Source organism: Nicotiana sylvestris, chromosome 1 (genome assembly GCF_000393655.2).
Source record: "Nicotiana sylvestris chromosome 1, ASM39365v2, whole genome shotgun sequence".
Classification (NCBI taxonomy): domain Eukaryota; kingdom Viridiplantae; phylum Streptophyta; class Magnoliopsida; order Solanales; family Solanaceae; genus Nicotiana; species Nicotiana sylvestris.
In genome coordinates, this window is record NC_091057.1 from 111899842 (window position 1) to 111916856 (window position 17015).

General features: G+C 39.5%; 2 protein-coding genes across 2 annotated transcripts; one reads left to right on the forward strand and one right to left on the reverse strand.

Annotated features, from left to right (window-relative positions):
- Window positions 1-208: 208 nt before the first annotated feature.
- On the forward strand, window positions 209-4287 carry LOC104221519 (uncharacterized). The gene is made up of 4 exons (XM_009772589.2): window positions 209-621; window positions 704-764; window positions 954-1098; window positions 3819-4287. Exons 1-4 carry the CDS (start codon window positions 405-407, stop codon window positions 4068-4070), a joined length of 675 nt encoding a protein of 224 aa, XP_009770891.1. The 5' UTR covers window positions 209-404; the 3' UTR covers window positions 4071-4287.
- Window positions 4288-4629: 342 nt separating this feature from the next.
- Window positions 4630-6114, reverse strand: LOC104221518 (chlorophyll a-b binding protein CP24 10A, chloroplastic-like). The gene is made up of 2 exons (XM_009772588.2): window positions 5506-6114; window positions 4630-5301 (listed from the first exon to the last, which is right to left on the reverse strand). The coding sequence occupies exons 1-2, from the start codon at window positions 5727-5729 to the stop codon at window positions 4752-4754; spliced, it is 774 nt and encodes a 257-aa protein (XP_009770890.1). The 5' UTR covers window positions 5730-6114; the 3' UTR covers window positions 4630-4751.
- Between the last annotated feature and the right edge of the window lie 10901 nt (window positions 6115-17015).

Below are 17015 nucleotides of genomic sequence, written 5' to 3' on the forward strand. Positions count from 1 at the left end.
GGAAATCAAATAAATCGGGAAGCAAAAAAAAGTAAATTTAGAGTAGATGGAAAATTCGAGTAATTAAATATACATTCACTATGTGAAAATTGAAAATATTCATGAAATAAAATAATCAAAATCATTAGTTTATCTCTCTAAACTCTAAAGGAGCAGTCTAGTTACCAGTTATAATCTAAATTAAATAGTACTACTAATTAATTATGAAAAAAGGATCATTAATTTGAAATAGAACAGTGGTCAAACAAGTGTGGTAGTTGCATTGGATGAACCTCCCACAATAATAAGGTTGTTTAACAGAATTCTCCAGTTCATACTTCATATAGTATCAGCAACGTTGTTAGCTCCGCCTCCACTCCATACTCTGTCCTTCAAATCTCAACTCTACAGTCGAATATTCATCAATGGCTTCTATGGCTGTATCACAATCTATCTTCTCCACTCTTACTTCTCAAAGGGGCTTTGAGAATGCGTCTTTACCTTGGCCCAGTTCAATGCTCAAACACTCTCTTGTTGTCTCTAGATCTAATTCACTGTCGACCCATTTCAACAAGACCCGCAATACTAGTTTCATCACCAACTGTGCTTCTCCAGAAAAAAATGATACCCCAATTGAATTGAGTATGCCTTTATTTGCTTCTTTGTTTCGATAATTTTTTGCTTTAGCCCCTTTCAAATGTTTGAAATCTTCATTTGTTTATAGGGTACCCAGCATTTCCTACTGTGATGGATATAAATCAGATTCGTGAGATTCTGCCCCATCGGTATGCATTTCTTATCTCTTTTTATAAATGTGTTTATTTGGAATGAAATGGACTCGAATAGTGTGGAATTAATATTAGGACTTGTATGGCTGACACCAACTAGTTTGGGATATTTGAGGCATAGTTGATTGATTCATTTGTTTCAGTAATATGATATGGGATTACTGATTAGGGCTGCATTGTTTTCAGTTTTCCGTTTCTTCTAGTGGATAGAGTGATTGAATACAATCCAGGAGTGTCAGTCGTGGCAATAAAGAATGTGACAATAAATGATAACTTCTTTCCTGGGCATTTCCCTGAGAGGCCGATCATGCCTGGTGTCCTCATGGTTGAGGTATGTTTATGACTCCTCTTTTGTTTCAGATTTTTGTGTCAATCTAATGTAACTCATGGTTGTCTGAACTTTTCCATATAGCATGTTGGTTCATGTTGTTATTAAACAAATAGGTGAAGTCCTTACTTTGCAAGAGTTACTCTTATTGTCACTTGGTTTCCGATATTACTTGGAAGAGTGCTTCAATTCAGTTATGAAAGTGAAATCAGTTAATTGACTCGTCTTGGAAATTTCTTCAACAGTCGATTATGAGTGTTCTAAATCTCTGGCTGACCTATTCAGAAAGTAGGGCTGACTGGCTGAATTGGACTTAAGAGTTTTTTAACATATTCATTAAATAGGAATTTTCTTTTACCTCTTAGGTATCCACTTAAAGCTTGGTTATCATTTCAGAATTTCTTCTACCTGAAGTAGTTAACTTTTTTCTCACCTTGGTTATTTGTCCGAGTGAAAATGTGAGATCAAGAAGATAACTGAAGTTAATCCTCAATTTAAAAGAACATAGAAAACCAATAGGATTTGCTGCTCTGCTGAGTGAACTGTTTTCTTATAAAATAATGACTCTCTTACTGATTTTTTCACTAAGACCAAATAGTTCAGTTAAGAAGAATCTCCTGCAATTTTTGTGAAATTGGAACTCAAGTGATATGCTATTTATAATAGTAGATCTTTTGGGGAAGCTTTTAAAGCAATGCACACTATGTACTCATTAAAAAAAACACATCACTTAATATGTCCTAACCTTTTGGTCATTTCCCTTTTTTTCTTTCTCTTTTGATTTTGAACATGTAGAGTTAGCTCCGGCAAATGTTTGATCATCCATCAGCATTTGACTCTTCTGGTTCAGAAACAAAGTCTCCTTTTTTCTTGGTACCCACTCCAAGCTTTTGGGAGATGGTTATGCACTACTAAAAATAGTCATACTCGTACCATAGTTCAGCATTAGATCATATAGTAGTGTACCCCACTAATCTTTGGAGAACATTTGGAAGCGACAAGTTATTTGCAATATCTATGACAGAGTGCTAAAGAGCCATGAGCTCTGATTGATTATCTCTTTCAGGTTCTGTCTTAGGCTGAACTCTTTGTCGCTTGTCGTCCCCATGACATGTAGGGCTTTACTGCTTTAGAGCTGAGGATATGACACGTTTAAACACACACTCACACTCTCATACACACACAAAGAAGGGGGGGGGGAGAGAGATAGGTAAAACTTCTACACCGTCATTTATAGCTGGCTCAGAAACAATAGGACTAAGAGTCAATGCTGAGAATTTTATGTTGCTTGAAAATAACAAGATCACATTGCAGTAGTTTACAAATGACAGAATGATTTTTTGTATAAGAATGGTGACTTGTTGTACAATATAATAGAAATTTAATGAAGTTCTAGAAGATTTAGAACAACAGCAATTCATTGCTCGAAGAAGAGTCCTGGTCAACACTTTTCAAGTGATAGCTCAGACATTTGTTTGGCATATAAATGTTCTTGGGTGGTTCGTGGGTTATCAAAAAATTTCTTGTTCTCGTTTGGTTGGTGATATTGGGCATTTGAACCCTTTAAAAATACTTGTCATACGCACAGTTTCTGATTTGCCCTTTTATGAAACATTTGTGATTGTTTGAGAGAAATTAGTGGTTGTATTGATGCATATTTCATCCACGGGTAAATATGCTACCCTTCTGGATGGAAGATAAAACTATAATACGGCGATAGTTTTCGAATTTTTATACTGCCATAAAATGCTAAGATATGTTCTATAGTGTAATGCCTGCTTACCGTGATTTGTTAATCAATGAAAAATGTGTGCCTGACCTGATTTTTTTTATAAAAAAAAAACTGATCAAAAAGTGAAAAATGTGTGCCTACTATTTTGGTGGGACAACCAATTGTTATATGGACCCCAGATTCCTCCGTTGACAACTATTATGATATATCATTCTTGGAAACCTCATCTAGTGGAGCTTCTTGTATCTATTGTCATTATAACATGGAAGATTATCTGTGATAACTAGCAATGTACAGGCTGTTTTGAAATTTTAAAACTTATTCCTCTCGTCAAAATGCTTTCAACAGTGTGATAACTTTAATTATCTTCTTTATAGTTTTTCATAATATAAGTGGAAGTAGAGTTACTTTTGAATGAAAAGGTGATATCCGGACTCCATTGTTATCGTACAAAAAACATGGAGGACCACACCCTGATGGCCTCTGAGAATACTAACTAAATCACTTTAGTTACTGCTAAGGCTGTAATCAGCCGCTTTTTTTTTTTATCAGGTAATCACCCTGGATTTAGATACACCTATTTCTCTATGACATTGAGGAAGTCCAAATATCCAGCCTTTCGGATTTGTTCCTAACACATCAGTCTATCCCAGACCCTAGAGTATTGCATTATCAGTATGCTGTATACCAAATACAGGCAGAACTACAAGGTGAATCTTTCTTTTTTAAAAGAGAGTTCTAGAATTCAGTTTAAAATGAAAAAGTATTACAACAATTCACGGGGAAAGAGGAAGGAAGTTAATAGTATGTGTAGGTAGGACAAGTAGTTGCAGGATCATGCAACATTGAATGCAAAGCTTATCACTTATTTTCATCTTCTTTTTAAATTATTTATTTGAAGTTGTCTAAATTTTGACTTCTTTGGTTACCTTTCTGCTGTATGATTTTAGTTTTATCAAACTTTGATGGGTGTCTATTTCTGTCAATTCAGGCAATGGCCCAAGTTGGTGGCCTGGTCATGCTACAACCTGAAGTGGGAGGCTCCAGAGAGAACTTCTTCTTTGCTGGAATAGACAAAGTAAGGTTTAGGAAGCCAGTGATCGCTGGAGATACTTTAGTAATGAGAATGACGCTGATCAAGCTGCAGAAACGGTTTGGAATAGCAAAGATGGAAGGAAAGGCATATGTAGGAGGGGATGTGGTCTGCGAGGGTGAGTTCTTGATGGCTACAGGCAGTGAGTAATGATGTGAAGCTATTACTAGGAAACTTTCTTGCACCTTGATTAGTTTTTCTCCCTCCATCTGCCCCTATAAATGTTAAACTAGGGAATCTCATAAATTTCTTTTTCATCTGAAGAGTTATTGCAATCTATGAGCTTTTGGTTTCTGTCCTTGCCAAAGATAAACCAAATAGTATGTTACATTCAGGATGAATGCGAAATTTCTATGTCTGTGACTGAGGGTTCTTTGTCTTTGCGTGCATTGATATGAGAATCCTGATTCTGATTGTATGATATTTTGATCTTATAACCTGGAAGGCAGCAAGACAATACTGCCATCCTGGCTAAATTATGTGGTTGCTGAAGGTTTGTGCAGCATTTTGTTCAAATTCATCTGTGACTGCAAATTATGCTCATTCTTGGACTAGCTTCGTCAGATTAATTCATGATTCGTGAATCATTTACTTGGGATTTTTACTACCATAGCACTGCCTCTGCATTGTTACACTTTATATACTCTCCCGCTTGGGCCAAATCAAACTTAAATCTTTCTTGAACTAAAGTTTTTGTAAGATGATAAACTGTTTCAAGGGGGAAGGATTTAAATTATCACAAGGGGGAAAGCATGAAGTGACTAGCCCATGCTTTGGTTTCTTCTTTCTACATCCAATTCTTTACAGCAAATTTTAATAATATGAAGTTCCTTACAAACCAAGAGCTCCAAGGGGTGTCTTCCCTTGCCCGGCCTCAAAGTAGAAAATTAACATGGCTAACATAGCAAGTCTAGCATGCTTGATCTCAGCAACCTTTAGTCTCTCAAGTTTCTCTGTGTCAGGGATGTAAACACCGTCCTGAAGTGTACCAGCTAAGGACAAGGGATCAAAGAATTTGCCACCAGGGTAACCCTGTTCTCCAGTGAAGTTGGCAAAGTTCTCCGCAGTCTTGGACCATGGAGTTGCCCACTCTACTGACTGAGATTCAGGGTTGAAGAAGTCCACCCACCTTTTGCTCTCAACCCACCCCATGAGTAGAAGTTGAGTGCCAAGAAGTGAGCCAAAAGAGAAAGGTGCAATAGCACCTGGGTCAGCACCAGCCTCGAACCATGGAATGCCACTCCAGGCTTGACCAACAAAGATGCCTAATACTGCAGCCATTGCCCATCTGCCGTGAATGAGCTCTGCTTCTCTGTACCATTTCAAGAATGCAGGGTCCTTGCCAAGACCAAGTGGGTCAAAACCATAGTCACCAGGGAGCCTGCAAGTTCAAATGCAGTTAAGCCTTTGCGAAAAATGAAGAATTAGAAGAGGGGGGAGGAGCAGAGACGAATCTAGAGCAAGTTCAGGGTTCAGGCTTTCAGCTCGAACCATCTATATATATGTTCTGAATACACTAATTTTAAATCATAGATTCGTCTCCAGTGGATGAAGGTTGAAGGTAGGAGATATAAAGTGAACTTACGAGCCATCGAGCCACTCAGGGTCAAGCAAATTGCCACCACCTTTAACAGCAGGAATCCAAGATTTCTTGGGAGCAGCTGCTGCCGCCACAATGCACCTCTTGGGAGTGGCAAGACCACCAATTCTGGCGGCAACTGGAGCACCCAACAATGCCTGACTGTTCTTGCCACCAGTCAAGAAAGAGGAGCTCAAGCCATTAAGCACTGCGGCAGATGTGGTGGCCATGTTTCTCTCTACACGCTTATGGGGTTTGTTTGTGTAAAATAAGCTGTGTGGATGGTTGTTTCTTGTTTGAATGTAGAAGTGAGATTCCTGGTTATATGGGTTATGAGATCAAAAGGCCAGATTGTAAGGAGCCAAGTAGGATAAATGAAATCTACAGATGAAATCTATGATCTCCAGTGGATAGATTTCGGACCAATAAGATGTTCAGCTCCATCTCTATCTCCCTTATTTAATTTGTGCCATCCACGTGGACACTTCCTTCCCCTATAGTATATGCATCTGCATGGTCTGTAATGCCCCACTCTCCCACCTCTCAAATGCTTGAACAACCAGATTCTCTTGATAAGAAATTCTCGTGTATCACATAGCTTCTACTTTGTTCTTTGAAGCTATCATGCGGTTGCTAATGTTTATGTAGTACCACTACTTGAAATTTGTGAACAACAACTAGGGGGTAAATAGATCTTTAAAAATCAATTAAACTAATCGAACCGAACCGTATCGAACCAGAGTATGAGGTTTATGTTAATAAAATCATAGGTTTTTATATTAACTTATAACCATACCGAATAATCGGGTCGGTTTTTTATTTTACAAAAATAAACTGAAAAAATATCGAACTGTACCAAATAAATTTATATATGAAAAATATAGTTTATATTCTAAGTTTAAAACTAACAAAGAAGCTCCTTTTCTTGAGTCTTGGAATTATGGAAATGACTACAAATACCAAATAATTAATATCCAAGGTCCCATATTCCAAACCTATTCTACTACTCATATCGAAACTAAAGTAGTTCTAACATCTTGAGTAGCAAGCCACTAGGTATTCCAGTGATCTTCAGTAGCAAGCCACAAGATATTGGGCATTTTTCCTCTTGTATAATTTAGACTTCTCTTGCTGGATATTAATCTTTTAATAAGCTCTATTCTTTAGTCCCAACTTCATTAGTATCTTTCCACTCGTATGAGTTATATTTCTCTTGTCTTTGCTTAATTTGTTTTACACTACCATAGAATAGTGTGATGAATTTCTATTCTGGACATCTTTTGTGTTCCTTTGATCATCACTTTTAAAATAGTAAAAATGTCTAGAGAGTTTTTGCCAAAGTCATGCAGTTACACATTATTGCATTCTAATTTTAACTAGCAACTCTTGCGTGACATTTTTAGAAAAATACCAAAAAACCGAGATGATTGGGATGGTTTTGAAAAGTCTAATTTTAGTTATACAAAATGGAATAACCGAAAATTTGGTGTGGTATAAATTTTATAAAATAACCGGCCGAATCGAACCATTAATGCCCCTAATAGCAACCAAAGTTTTTCGTTCGAGTTAGGGTAAAAGATACCTATACTATCAATGTGGTTTAACCTGTCATACCATGTAATTTGCCATTTTATTAGGTTATCAATTAATGGATAATTAGCTTATAACTAACCTAATTGTGAAAATATTACACGAAAGCGTACTAGCTATTGTATAAGGTAAAATCGGTTCATATTAAATACTCGTACAATAGAGCAACACGTGAAACTAGAGATAGAAGAAAAGTGAGATAGGTGAAAACCAAGACCGGGGGAAGCAACTTTGGTTACCACCGGAGAGCCCCCGAAGGGAAGTTTGCTAATGAAGACAGATGAGTGCCTGCCACCTGATGATATTCATTGAAAAATATTCTGCAATATTAAATACATAGTCTGTTATAGAGAATTATGGAATTCATAGCCTGCCGTTATACATTCTTCAATGACCCTCATAATTGTCATTTAAGAGGGGCTTGATCCTAGGACCTTGTTCCCTAGGTGCAACTATAAATAGTGATTTCAACAATCATTGTAAGGACACGAATTTTCTGACAAACTTATGTTATATACTATTCAAAAGCTCAATAACATTTCATTTCTTGCTTGTTAATATTGTTATACTGCCTTCGGAAGCTCCGCTCCCGGAATCAGGCTATTCATTGTCTTATCTCGATTTCAACGCTAAGTCTTACATTTTATTTAATTTATTTATCATTTTGGGATCAAATTGATTCTCTTGTCTATAAATCACGTTACAAATTCAACTGTACCATTTTACAGGTAAACAGTTCGGCGCCCACCGTGGGGCTTATACAATTGCGCAATTGGGTTGATACTTGCATCTATTACTAACCTGTTTAATTCTTTATTTCTTAGCAAAAAATCATAAAAAAATGGCAGATAACGTTGTCAACATCACGCACAACATTGAAGTCCAAGGAAATCAACCTCAACATGAATATTTGATCAACGATACCTGCAACGAGGAGGACGTAGCCACTCCGGTCCATGGCGGACAATATCCACAACACGTATGAGAGGAAACTCATGATGATGCTGAAGATGAGCACGTAGTGGAAACAGTGAGAATCTACAAAGGGCTATTATGGCCCATCTCTCGCAACAAGATCAGGTCATGACGGAGTTGAAGCAAGCGTTGTCAGGTGCCTCCAACAACGCGAATGGTAGAGGTCCAGTTCCTCCCGGTGCTCCCATAAACCAAACAACATAGAGGGTTGATAACAACACCCCGATGGGTGAAGTCGATTTCAGCAGGGCCGGGGGAAACGACGACGGATTCGGTAACAACAACAAGAATGATCCATTTAAAACCGAACTCATGCGGTTTATGAGGGAGATAAACTCCCGAATGGATCAAATCCTGGGCGCACCGCCAGTGTTGAAAGGACCTAACTCAAAGAAGTACACCCAATCGTCGTTCAAACCAAGCGCGACACCGGAGTTGATCTCGGGGTAGTTCAAAATGCCAGACGTGCCAAAATATGATGGGAATTTGGATCCTCAGAAGCACATCACATATACAGCGGGGTGAAAGGAAACGACTTAGCTCAGCACAAGATTGAATTGGTCTTGTTGAAGAAGTTTGTGGAGACCCTCAGGAAAGGGCCCTGACATAGTATTCACTTTTATCCGAGCACTCAATGGATTCCTTCAAGATGCTTGCGGATTCTTTTATCAAGGCCCATGCCGGGGCCAAGAAGGTACATGCCCAAAAGGCAAAAATATGAAGAACTGCACAATGAGAGTCCGAATTGCTGCGGGAGTTTGTGACCAAATTTCAGAAGGAAAAGACGCTGCTATCGATCGTGTCGTATGAATGGGTAGATGAGGCATTTACAAAAAGGCTGAATCCGAGGAGTTCGAATGCTACCCAAAAATTGAAAGAAAGTCTTCTCAAGTTTTAGGAAACAACATGGGTGGATATCCACACCCTCTATGAGTCGAAGATAAGAATAGAGGATGACCAGCTCGGTTTCCCGGCATCAACCAAGGGTCGGGATCGAGAGAAGAATAAGGAGAAGTTGAAGGATGATTTCGACGCAGATCAACTGTCTTCTAGATGTCGATTTTTGCCCTACAAAAGGGCCGAAGGAAGTGGAAGAGGTTTTCGGTCGGTGGATAGAATCTCTACCGATAGGAGAGCTGATCGCAGATGGAATAATAGATCGTTGTAAGAAAAAGAGATGTCGAGCTCCCGGGACTCCACCTACCTAGGTTGTCTGATTACAATTTTAATGTCAGTGTGGTGGAACTGGTATCGACAATGAGAAACAATAAAGAAGCTCAGTTCCCTAGGCTGATAAGATCCGAACCCAGTTAGAGGGATCCCAGTTTATGGTGCGAGTATTATGGGACTAACGACCATCGGACAGGGGACTGCCGTCATTTGCACGAGGAGGTGGAGACATTACTGAAAATGGTCATCTCAGAGAATTCTTGAGTGATCGTACTAAGAATAACTACAGTCGCAACCGGGATAAACGGAACCCTCAAAAGTAGGAGAAGATCCCCCTCGTCCAACAATCAACATGATTTTCGGGGAGGGGGAATACAATATTAATGGTGTAACCTTTTCGACAGCAAAAAAGACAAAGGTATCATAGACCCATAGCAAGAGACTCTGGGAAGTTGCCGATGACGACATCACCTTCATAAAAGAGGTCGCTGATGGATTCTTACTAATGCACAATGATGCCCTAGTAATTTCTCTTAATGTTTTACATTTTAAAATTAAACGTGTTTCGGTTGAACCAGGAAGTTCAGCCAATATTATCTAATGGAGAGTTAATGAACAAGCCAAGCTAACCGGAAGCGTTATTCCAACCACAAAGCTCCTCGTCAGGTTCAATTTAGCGAGTGTGACAACCCGAGGAGAAATTCTGCCGCCTACAAATATTGAAGGGGTAATGAAGATGACACTTTTTGAAGTAGTAGACGGTGATATGGGCTACGATATTATTCTTGGAAGACCATGGCTACACGAGATGAAAGCTGTGCTGTAAACATATCATCAACTTCTGAAATTCCTAACTCCTAAGGGAATTAAGCAAATAAGAGGAGATCAACTAGCGGCAAGGGAGATGAACGCAATCTTAGTTTTTAGTAGCAAAGGGAAGGAACATGCATCATAGCAATTACAGGAACCGACACCTGCTCCCGAACCAAACGAAGTAAGCAAGGGGGAGGAGTCATCGGAATCCTATCAGGTACCAAGATACTTCCAGGTACCAAAAGAAACGGACGTAACCAAATCCACAATGGAAGAACTCGAGCAAGTCGCATTGTTCGAAAAATTCTTGGAGAGGAAGTTCCACTTGGGGATAGGGTTAAACCCTGATCTAGGTCAGGATTTGTAGAATTTCTTAAATTTAACGTTGACTATTTTGCATGGTCGAATGCAGATATGATAGGTATCCCGCCAGAGGTGGTCATGCATAAGTTAAGCCTGGATCTTAACATCCCTCCGGTAAGGCAGAAGAAACGTCATATTGCTGAGGTCAGAAACAAATTTGTCAATGAAGAGGTAACTCGGTTACTTGATATTGGTTCAATCCGGGAGGTAAATATCCTGACTGGCTAGATATTGTAGTAGTAGTTCCAAAAAAGAATAATAATTTTTGCATGTGCATAGATTATAAGGATCTAAATAAGGCATGCAAAAAACGCGTTCCCATTGCCAAACATTGATCAAATGATTGATGCGACGGCCGAGTATGAGTTGATGAGTTTCCTCGATGCGTATTCCGGGTACAACCAAATCAAAATGAACCCGGAGGATCAGGAAAAAACTTCGTTCATAACAAACTCTGGTAGATATTGCTATAATGTGACGCCTTTCAGACTTAAGAATGCTGGAGCCACTTATTAGAGGCTCGTGAACAAAATGTTTGAAAAACAAATAGGGAAAACAATGGAAGTTTATACATGATATACTAGTTAAGTCTTTGAACACAGGTGATCATCTGAAACACCTCCAACAAACCTTTGACATCCTAAGGAAGCACAACATGAAGCTTAACCCCAAAAAATATGCATTCGGAGTCGACTTCAATAAGTTCTTAAGGTCACAAAGGGGGATCGAGGTCAATCCTGATAAAATTAATGCCATAGAAGACATTCCCGACAAGTTATCAAATGTGAAAGAGGTTTAGAGGTTAACAGGAAGACTAGCTGCTTTACGTAGGTTCATTTCCAGTCTTCAGGAAAGTGCCAACACTTCTTCTCACTTGTGAAGAAGAAGAACAACATCGAATGCACTTCGAAATGCCAGCATGCTCTGAAAAATTTGAAAAGGTATTTATCAAGCCCTCAATTACTATCGAAACTAGAGGAAGGCGAACAAGTGCTGATTTACTTAGCGGTCTCGAAAGTAGCGATAAGTGTCATTTTAGTCCGTGAAGATGAACGTACGCAATCCCCTATTTATTATGCTAGTAAAATTTTAACGGGAGCGGAAACTCGCTACTTACAACTTGAAAACTATCCCTAACTCTCGTTGTCGCTACTCGAAAGCTTAGGACTTATTTCTAATGCCACTTTATAGTCACGGTGACAAATTTCCCTTATGGAATATCCTTCACAAACCTGAAATTTTAGGTCAGTTGGCCAAGTGGACAGTCTAAATGAGTGAATTTGACATAGAGTATAAACATAGGACTGCGATCAAGCCATAAGTTTTGGCTGACTTTGTGGCTGATTTTAGTCCTGGATTGTTGCCTTTGGCCACCAAAGAAGCGGTGATGGCGTCGGAGGTGACATCGGGAGTCTGGACCTTGTTCACGAATGGCACTTACAACATGAAAGGGTCCGAGGTCGGTGTACTGTTAATCACACTCTTGGGAGAAACCCTGAGGCAGGCCATAAGAACTATTCCCTTGACTAACAATGAGGTGGAGTATGAGGCCTTGATTACATGACTCGAGTTGGCCCAAAGATTGGACTCTGAGGTCATAGAAATCAAATGTGATTCCTAACTGGTAGCAAATCAGGTCTACAAAATCTTCGATGCCAAAGAGGAACGCATGCAACAATATGTAGTAAAAGTCCAAGCTCTGCTTTCATGGTTCAATGAATGGTCAATAACCCATATTTCGAGGCAGGAAAATGCGAAAGCAGATGTACTGGCCAATCTGTGCTCGTCCACAGAAATGAAGGGATTAGACTCTGGTGCGGTCGTGCAGCTTATGCATTCATTATTGGATGTGGACGGCTATTATGAAGTAAATGCAACCAATTTGGTTCGGGACTGGAGGAATGAGATCATAGACTATCTGAGCACGGAAAACTACCCGAAGATCCCAAGGCATCCCGGGCGTTGCGCACTAAAGCAGCCCGATACTGCTTTAGGGGAGGTCAATTGTATAGAAAGTCTTTCCAAGTCCCGTTGGCCCGATGTTTAGGAGCCTCCGAATCTAATTACGTCATGAGAGAAGTTCACGAAGGAGTCTGCAAAAATCACTCGGGTGCATAATCCTTAGTATTAAAGCTAATTAGGGCAGGATATTACTGGACACAGATGGAACATGTCACGACCCCAAACTGGAGGGCCATGACTAGCACCCGACTACACTTGCCGAGCACCAACGTACATTTCATCTAACCTTCATTATTATCTTTTAGGCTGACGAATCAATATAAATGGTAGACCTGGATCATGGACAACCAGCAATAAAATATGATGGCATGAACATACATAGCAGAGGATGACCAGACAATCAAGAAACTACATATAAGGTATGAGCTACCACGCTACTATGAAAGACTATACAACAAAAACTAGCCGACAAGGCATACCAAACTATACATGAGCCGACACCTGTCTATGAGCCTCTAAAGGAACATAAGTGCTGCAACATAGCCGGAACAGGGCCCCGACATACCCATAATGTCTATAACAAAAATGCATACCAAGACCAAGGCAAGTCCGGAGAAGGGATCTCGCCAATCACCGCTGAACTGGACAGCCTACTGTGGTGGGGGAGCTGCACCTGCCTGTCTATCAGGACCTGCAACACGACATGCAGCGTCCACAAATAAAAGGACGTTAGTACGAATAAAGTACTGAACCATAAATACGATCAGTAATGTAAGCAAGGATAGAGAATATACAACCTGTAACATCTTAGTACCTTTGAGGGCTACTTACATGAAATGCATGATATATATGTATAAATACATAAACCTTTAAAACATTCGCCTCTGTGGGCATCATCATCATCATATCGTACCCGGCCATAATAGGCTCGGTAAAAAAACGTACCGGCCATCATAAGGCTCGGTAGAATCGTACCCGGCCACGTGGAGCTCGGTAAAACCCAACTGATCAGTGGTTTCAAAATAGGTATCGTACCCGGCCAACTATAGCGTGGCTTGGTAGAGTAAAATAGATACATATATATAATGCATGCTCGACTCATGGAATCACATTCTAAACCTTTCGGAGTGACGTAAGGTCGGTATCCTCTGTACACGTTATTAGGACTAACTCTTCACTATGAACCTTATAAGAATCAGGAAGTACCAACAACATTGATAACATAAGAATAAGAGAAGCAACATTAACATCAATCATTCCATAAGAGGGAAAACAATGTAAGTACTGCTAGCTTCTAAGAGTAGAGTATCTTGGAAGCTCGTTCATTACATTATGTACAATCGGAGTCGTGCAAAAGAAGGAAAGGGATAGCCTCACATACCTTGTATATACTGCCCCAATCTCAAGCTATGCAATTGTCAAAACTCCTTAGTCTACAATAAGAGAAACGATACTATCGTTATCATTTAAGCGTCATAACTATTATGTATCGACCACAACCTATTTTACGATGAAACGGACAACACCTCCCCTATATATATGACCTCACACCATTCAAAACAATCACCAAACAGCCCAAACAACATCAATAATAAACATATTGAGCCTCCCAAAATAGTCCACACACAGCCTAATCACTCCATACATACGACGACCACCGTAGTCGTGTCAAACAACCTGGAAATGTTACGAATAACTATCAGCCCATAACCCTACATATATATGGTGTTTCTCCACACCCTTCCTCCTCCAAAACTCCACAAAACAGTAGTAAAATACGCAGCCCAACAGCAACGCAAAACAGTCCACAAAACAATAACATTACTACCAAGCCTTTCGATATATATTTCACAAGTTCTAGCTTCAATGGCTTAGCCGCAACTTGGATAATCTTAAATACATATAGAGTAAGAGGTTCCTTACCTTTATACAGAAATAACAACTCCAATTTGACCTTAAATTTCCATGAAATATCCCTCCAATGCTGCCACAACAACAAAAAAGCGAAACTAGCGATCAATTAGTGTTTTTCGGCACTAGAATCACTTTAGAAGGCTTGAAATCACCTAGGATTGATGTTAAGAACATGAGGGAGTATTTACAGAACATAAACCCTTTAAAACAACCTCCCACACGAGCTGGAACGACACAAAAATGAGCAACAACAAGAAGAACAAGAGACTTACTAGCGCCACAGAATTCCCGACACTTGATTTATGTTGTTTGCCCCTTTTTTGGGTCTTGAATCTTGAGAGAACCTTGAGAGGATGTTCCTAGGGTTCTAAGGTATGAAAATAGTGAGAAGAAATGACTTAAAACGGGTTGGAGGCATCCTATATAGGTCCAAATATCTTAAACCGCCTTAGTGGGCCCCATAGAGAGGTGCTTGGCGCAGTCTCGCAAAAACGCGAATATTTCTCTACTCCGAGATCGTATAGATGAACGGTTTAATACGTTGGAAACTAGACTCATAGATCTTTAATTTGGTTTGTATATCACCCCGTAATTCCTTGTAAATTAGGAGAAAAAATTAGAAATATTTGACCTAATGTTTAAGTAAAATTATGAACCTAAGTTGCGACAACTTTTGTCGACTTTTGTTTCATAACTCGTTTGAGACTTATGATGCGGATATTATATGATTAAAATACCTTAATAAATGACATCTTGAGTGTATTAAGCACCGCTAGATTACCTGAAAATACGAGTTACAACATCCTTGATTCATTTAACTTCTAATACTTGTTAATCACCCTTATACACTCTTGTATCACTTAAGACCAATAGGATTGACTTCGTATCATCTCAAAGATAATTCCTTATTGGATTTATGTTAACTAATATATGGCATGAACTAACACATGTGGATATGGGTTGTAACACCCTCCCCCTTAGGAACATTCGTCCTCAAATGTAATGGTTTATGGGGAGTTTAAATCATCGTGGATTCCATTGGAAATTTCCGATCAATTTTCCCCTATAAAATGGTCACTAGCAAAACTTGCAAGTAATTATGCCCAACATATGGCTTCACAAGGCTACACAAAGCATTATGCGTATTTACATTATCTACATATCACCATTTTGTATTAAGGAGGAGTATTCTCAAATTATTGCTTACCTCATAGAACCGTTTCACCTTCCAATGTATCCTGTCTTCCACCAGCATCCTTGTTATCTTTATTCTGGAATAAGTAAGGGTATTTAGACTTCATCTCCTCTTCTTCTTCCCATGTCATTTCTTCTATATTTTTGTTCCTCCACAATACTTTGACGGAAGCTACATCTTTTATTCTCAGCTTGCAAACTTGCCGATCTAATATCGCCACTGGCACTTCTTCATATGATAGGTCCTCTGTAACTTGTACATCTTTGATAGGGACGACTCAAGAAGGGTCTCCAATACATTTTCTCAACATAGATACATGGAATACCGGGTGGACAAATTCCAATTCGGATGGCAATTCTAACTCATAAGCAACCTGTCCAATTCGTCGAAGAATTTTATACGGCCCGATATACCTTGGACTCAGCTTACCTTTCTTCCCAAAACGCATAATACCCTTCATTGGTGAGATCCTCAGGAAAACCCAATCACCAACCTCAAACTCTAGATCACGATGTCGGACATCAGAATAAGATTTTTGCCTGCTTTGTGTCGTCCTCAATCGCTCCTGTATCACTTTCACCTTCTCAATAGCTTGGTGAATCAAATCTGGCCCATATAATTCTGTTTCACCGACTTCGAACCATCCAACTGGTGATCTACATCTCCTCCCGTATAGTGCCTCGTATGGGGCCATTTTAATACTGGAATGGTAGCTATTGTTATAGGCGAATTCTATGAGTGGAAGATGATCATCCCAATTCCCCTTAAAATCTAGAACACATGCTCGTAGCATATCTTCCAGTGTCTGAATGGTACGTTCAGCCTGTCCGTCAGTCTGCGGATGAAATGCAGTGCTGAGATTTACTTGTGTGCCTAAACCCTTCTGGAAAGACCTCCAAAAGTTAGCCGTAAATTGAGCTCCTCGGTCTGATATAATAGATATGGGCACACCATGAAGCCTAACAATCTCCTTGATATACAACTTTGCATAATCTTCAGCCGTGTAAGTTGTCTTCACTGGCAGAAAATGGGCACATTTTGTAAGTCGATCAATTATCACCCAGATGGAGTCAAACTTATGATAAGAGCGAGGTAATCCAATAATGAAGTCCATATTAATCACCTCCCACTTCCAGGTCGGAATCTCTATATTTTGAAGCAATCCACCGGGTTTCTGATGTTCTATCTTTACTTGTTGACAATTGGGACACTGGGCTACAAATTCTACAATAGACTTCTTCATATTATCCCACCAATACTGCTCCTTGACATCATGATACATCTTTGTTGAGCCGGGATGGACGGAATATCGGGATTGATGAATCTCATTCATAATCTTCTCTCGCAACCCTGCCACATTAGGCACACACAATCGGCTCTGGTATCTCAGTGCCCCATCTTTTCCGATCCCAAAAGCCATACTTTTACACTGTTGAATGCTTTCTCTTAATCGTACTAAGATAGGATCTTCATATTGTCGTGCTTTTACCTCGGCTACCAAAGATGATTCTGATGTATTCTGTACAGTAACACC

Bases quoted from the DNA above. Each gene is read 5' to 3' on its own strand.
- LOC104221518 (XM_009772588.2), bottom strand. From the start codon at position 5,729: ATGGCCACCACATCTGCCGCAGTGCTTAATGGCTTGAGCTCCTCTTTC. The intron at 5,302-5,505 runs GTAAGTTCACTT...TTGAACTTGCAG, and splicing joins CCTGAGTGGCTCGATGGCTC to GCTCCCTGGTGACTATGGTT.
- LOC104221519 (XM_009772589.2), top strand. From the start codon at position 405: ATGGCTTCTATGGCTGTATCACAATCTATCTTCTCCACTCTTACTTCT. The intron at 622-703 runs GTATGCCTTTAT...ATTTGTTTATAG, and splicing joins TGATACCCCAATTGAATTGA to GGTACCCAGCATTTCCTACT. The intron at 765-953 runs GTATGCATTTCT...CATTGTTTTCAG, and splicing joins CGTGAGATTCTGCCCCATCG to TTTTCCGTTTCTTCTAGTGG.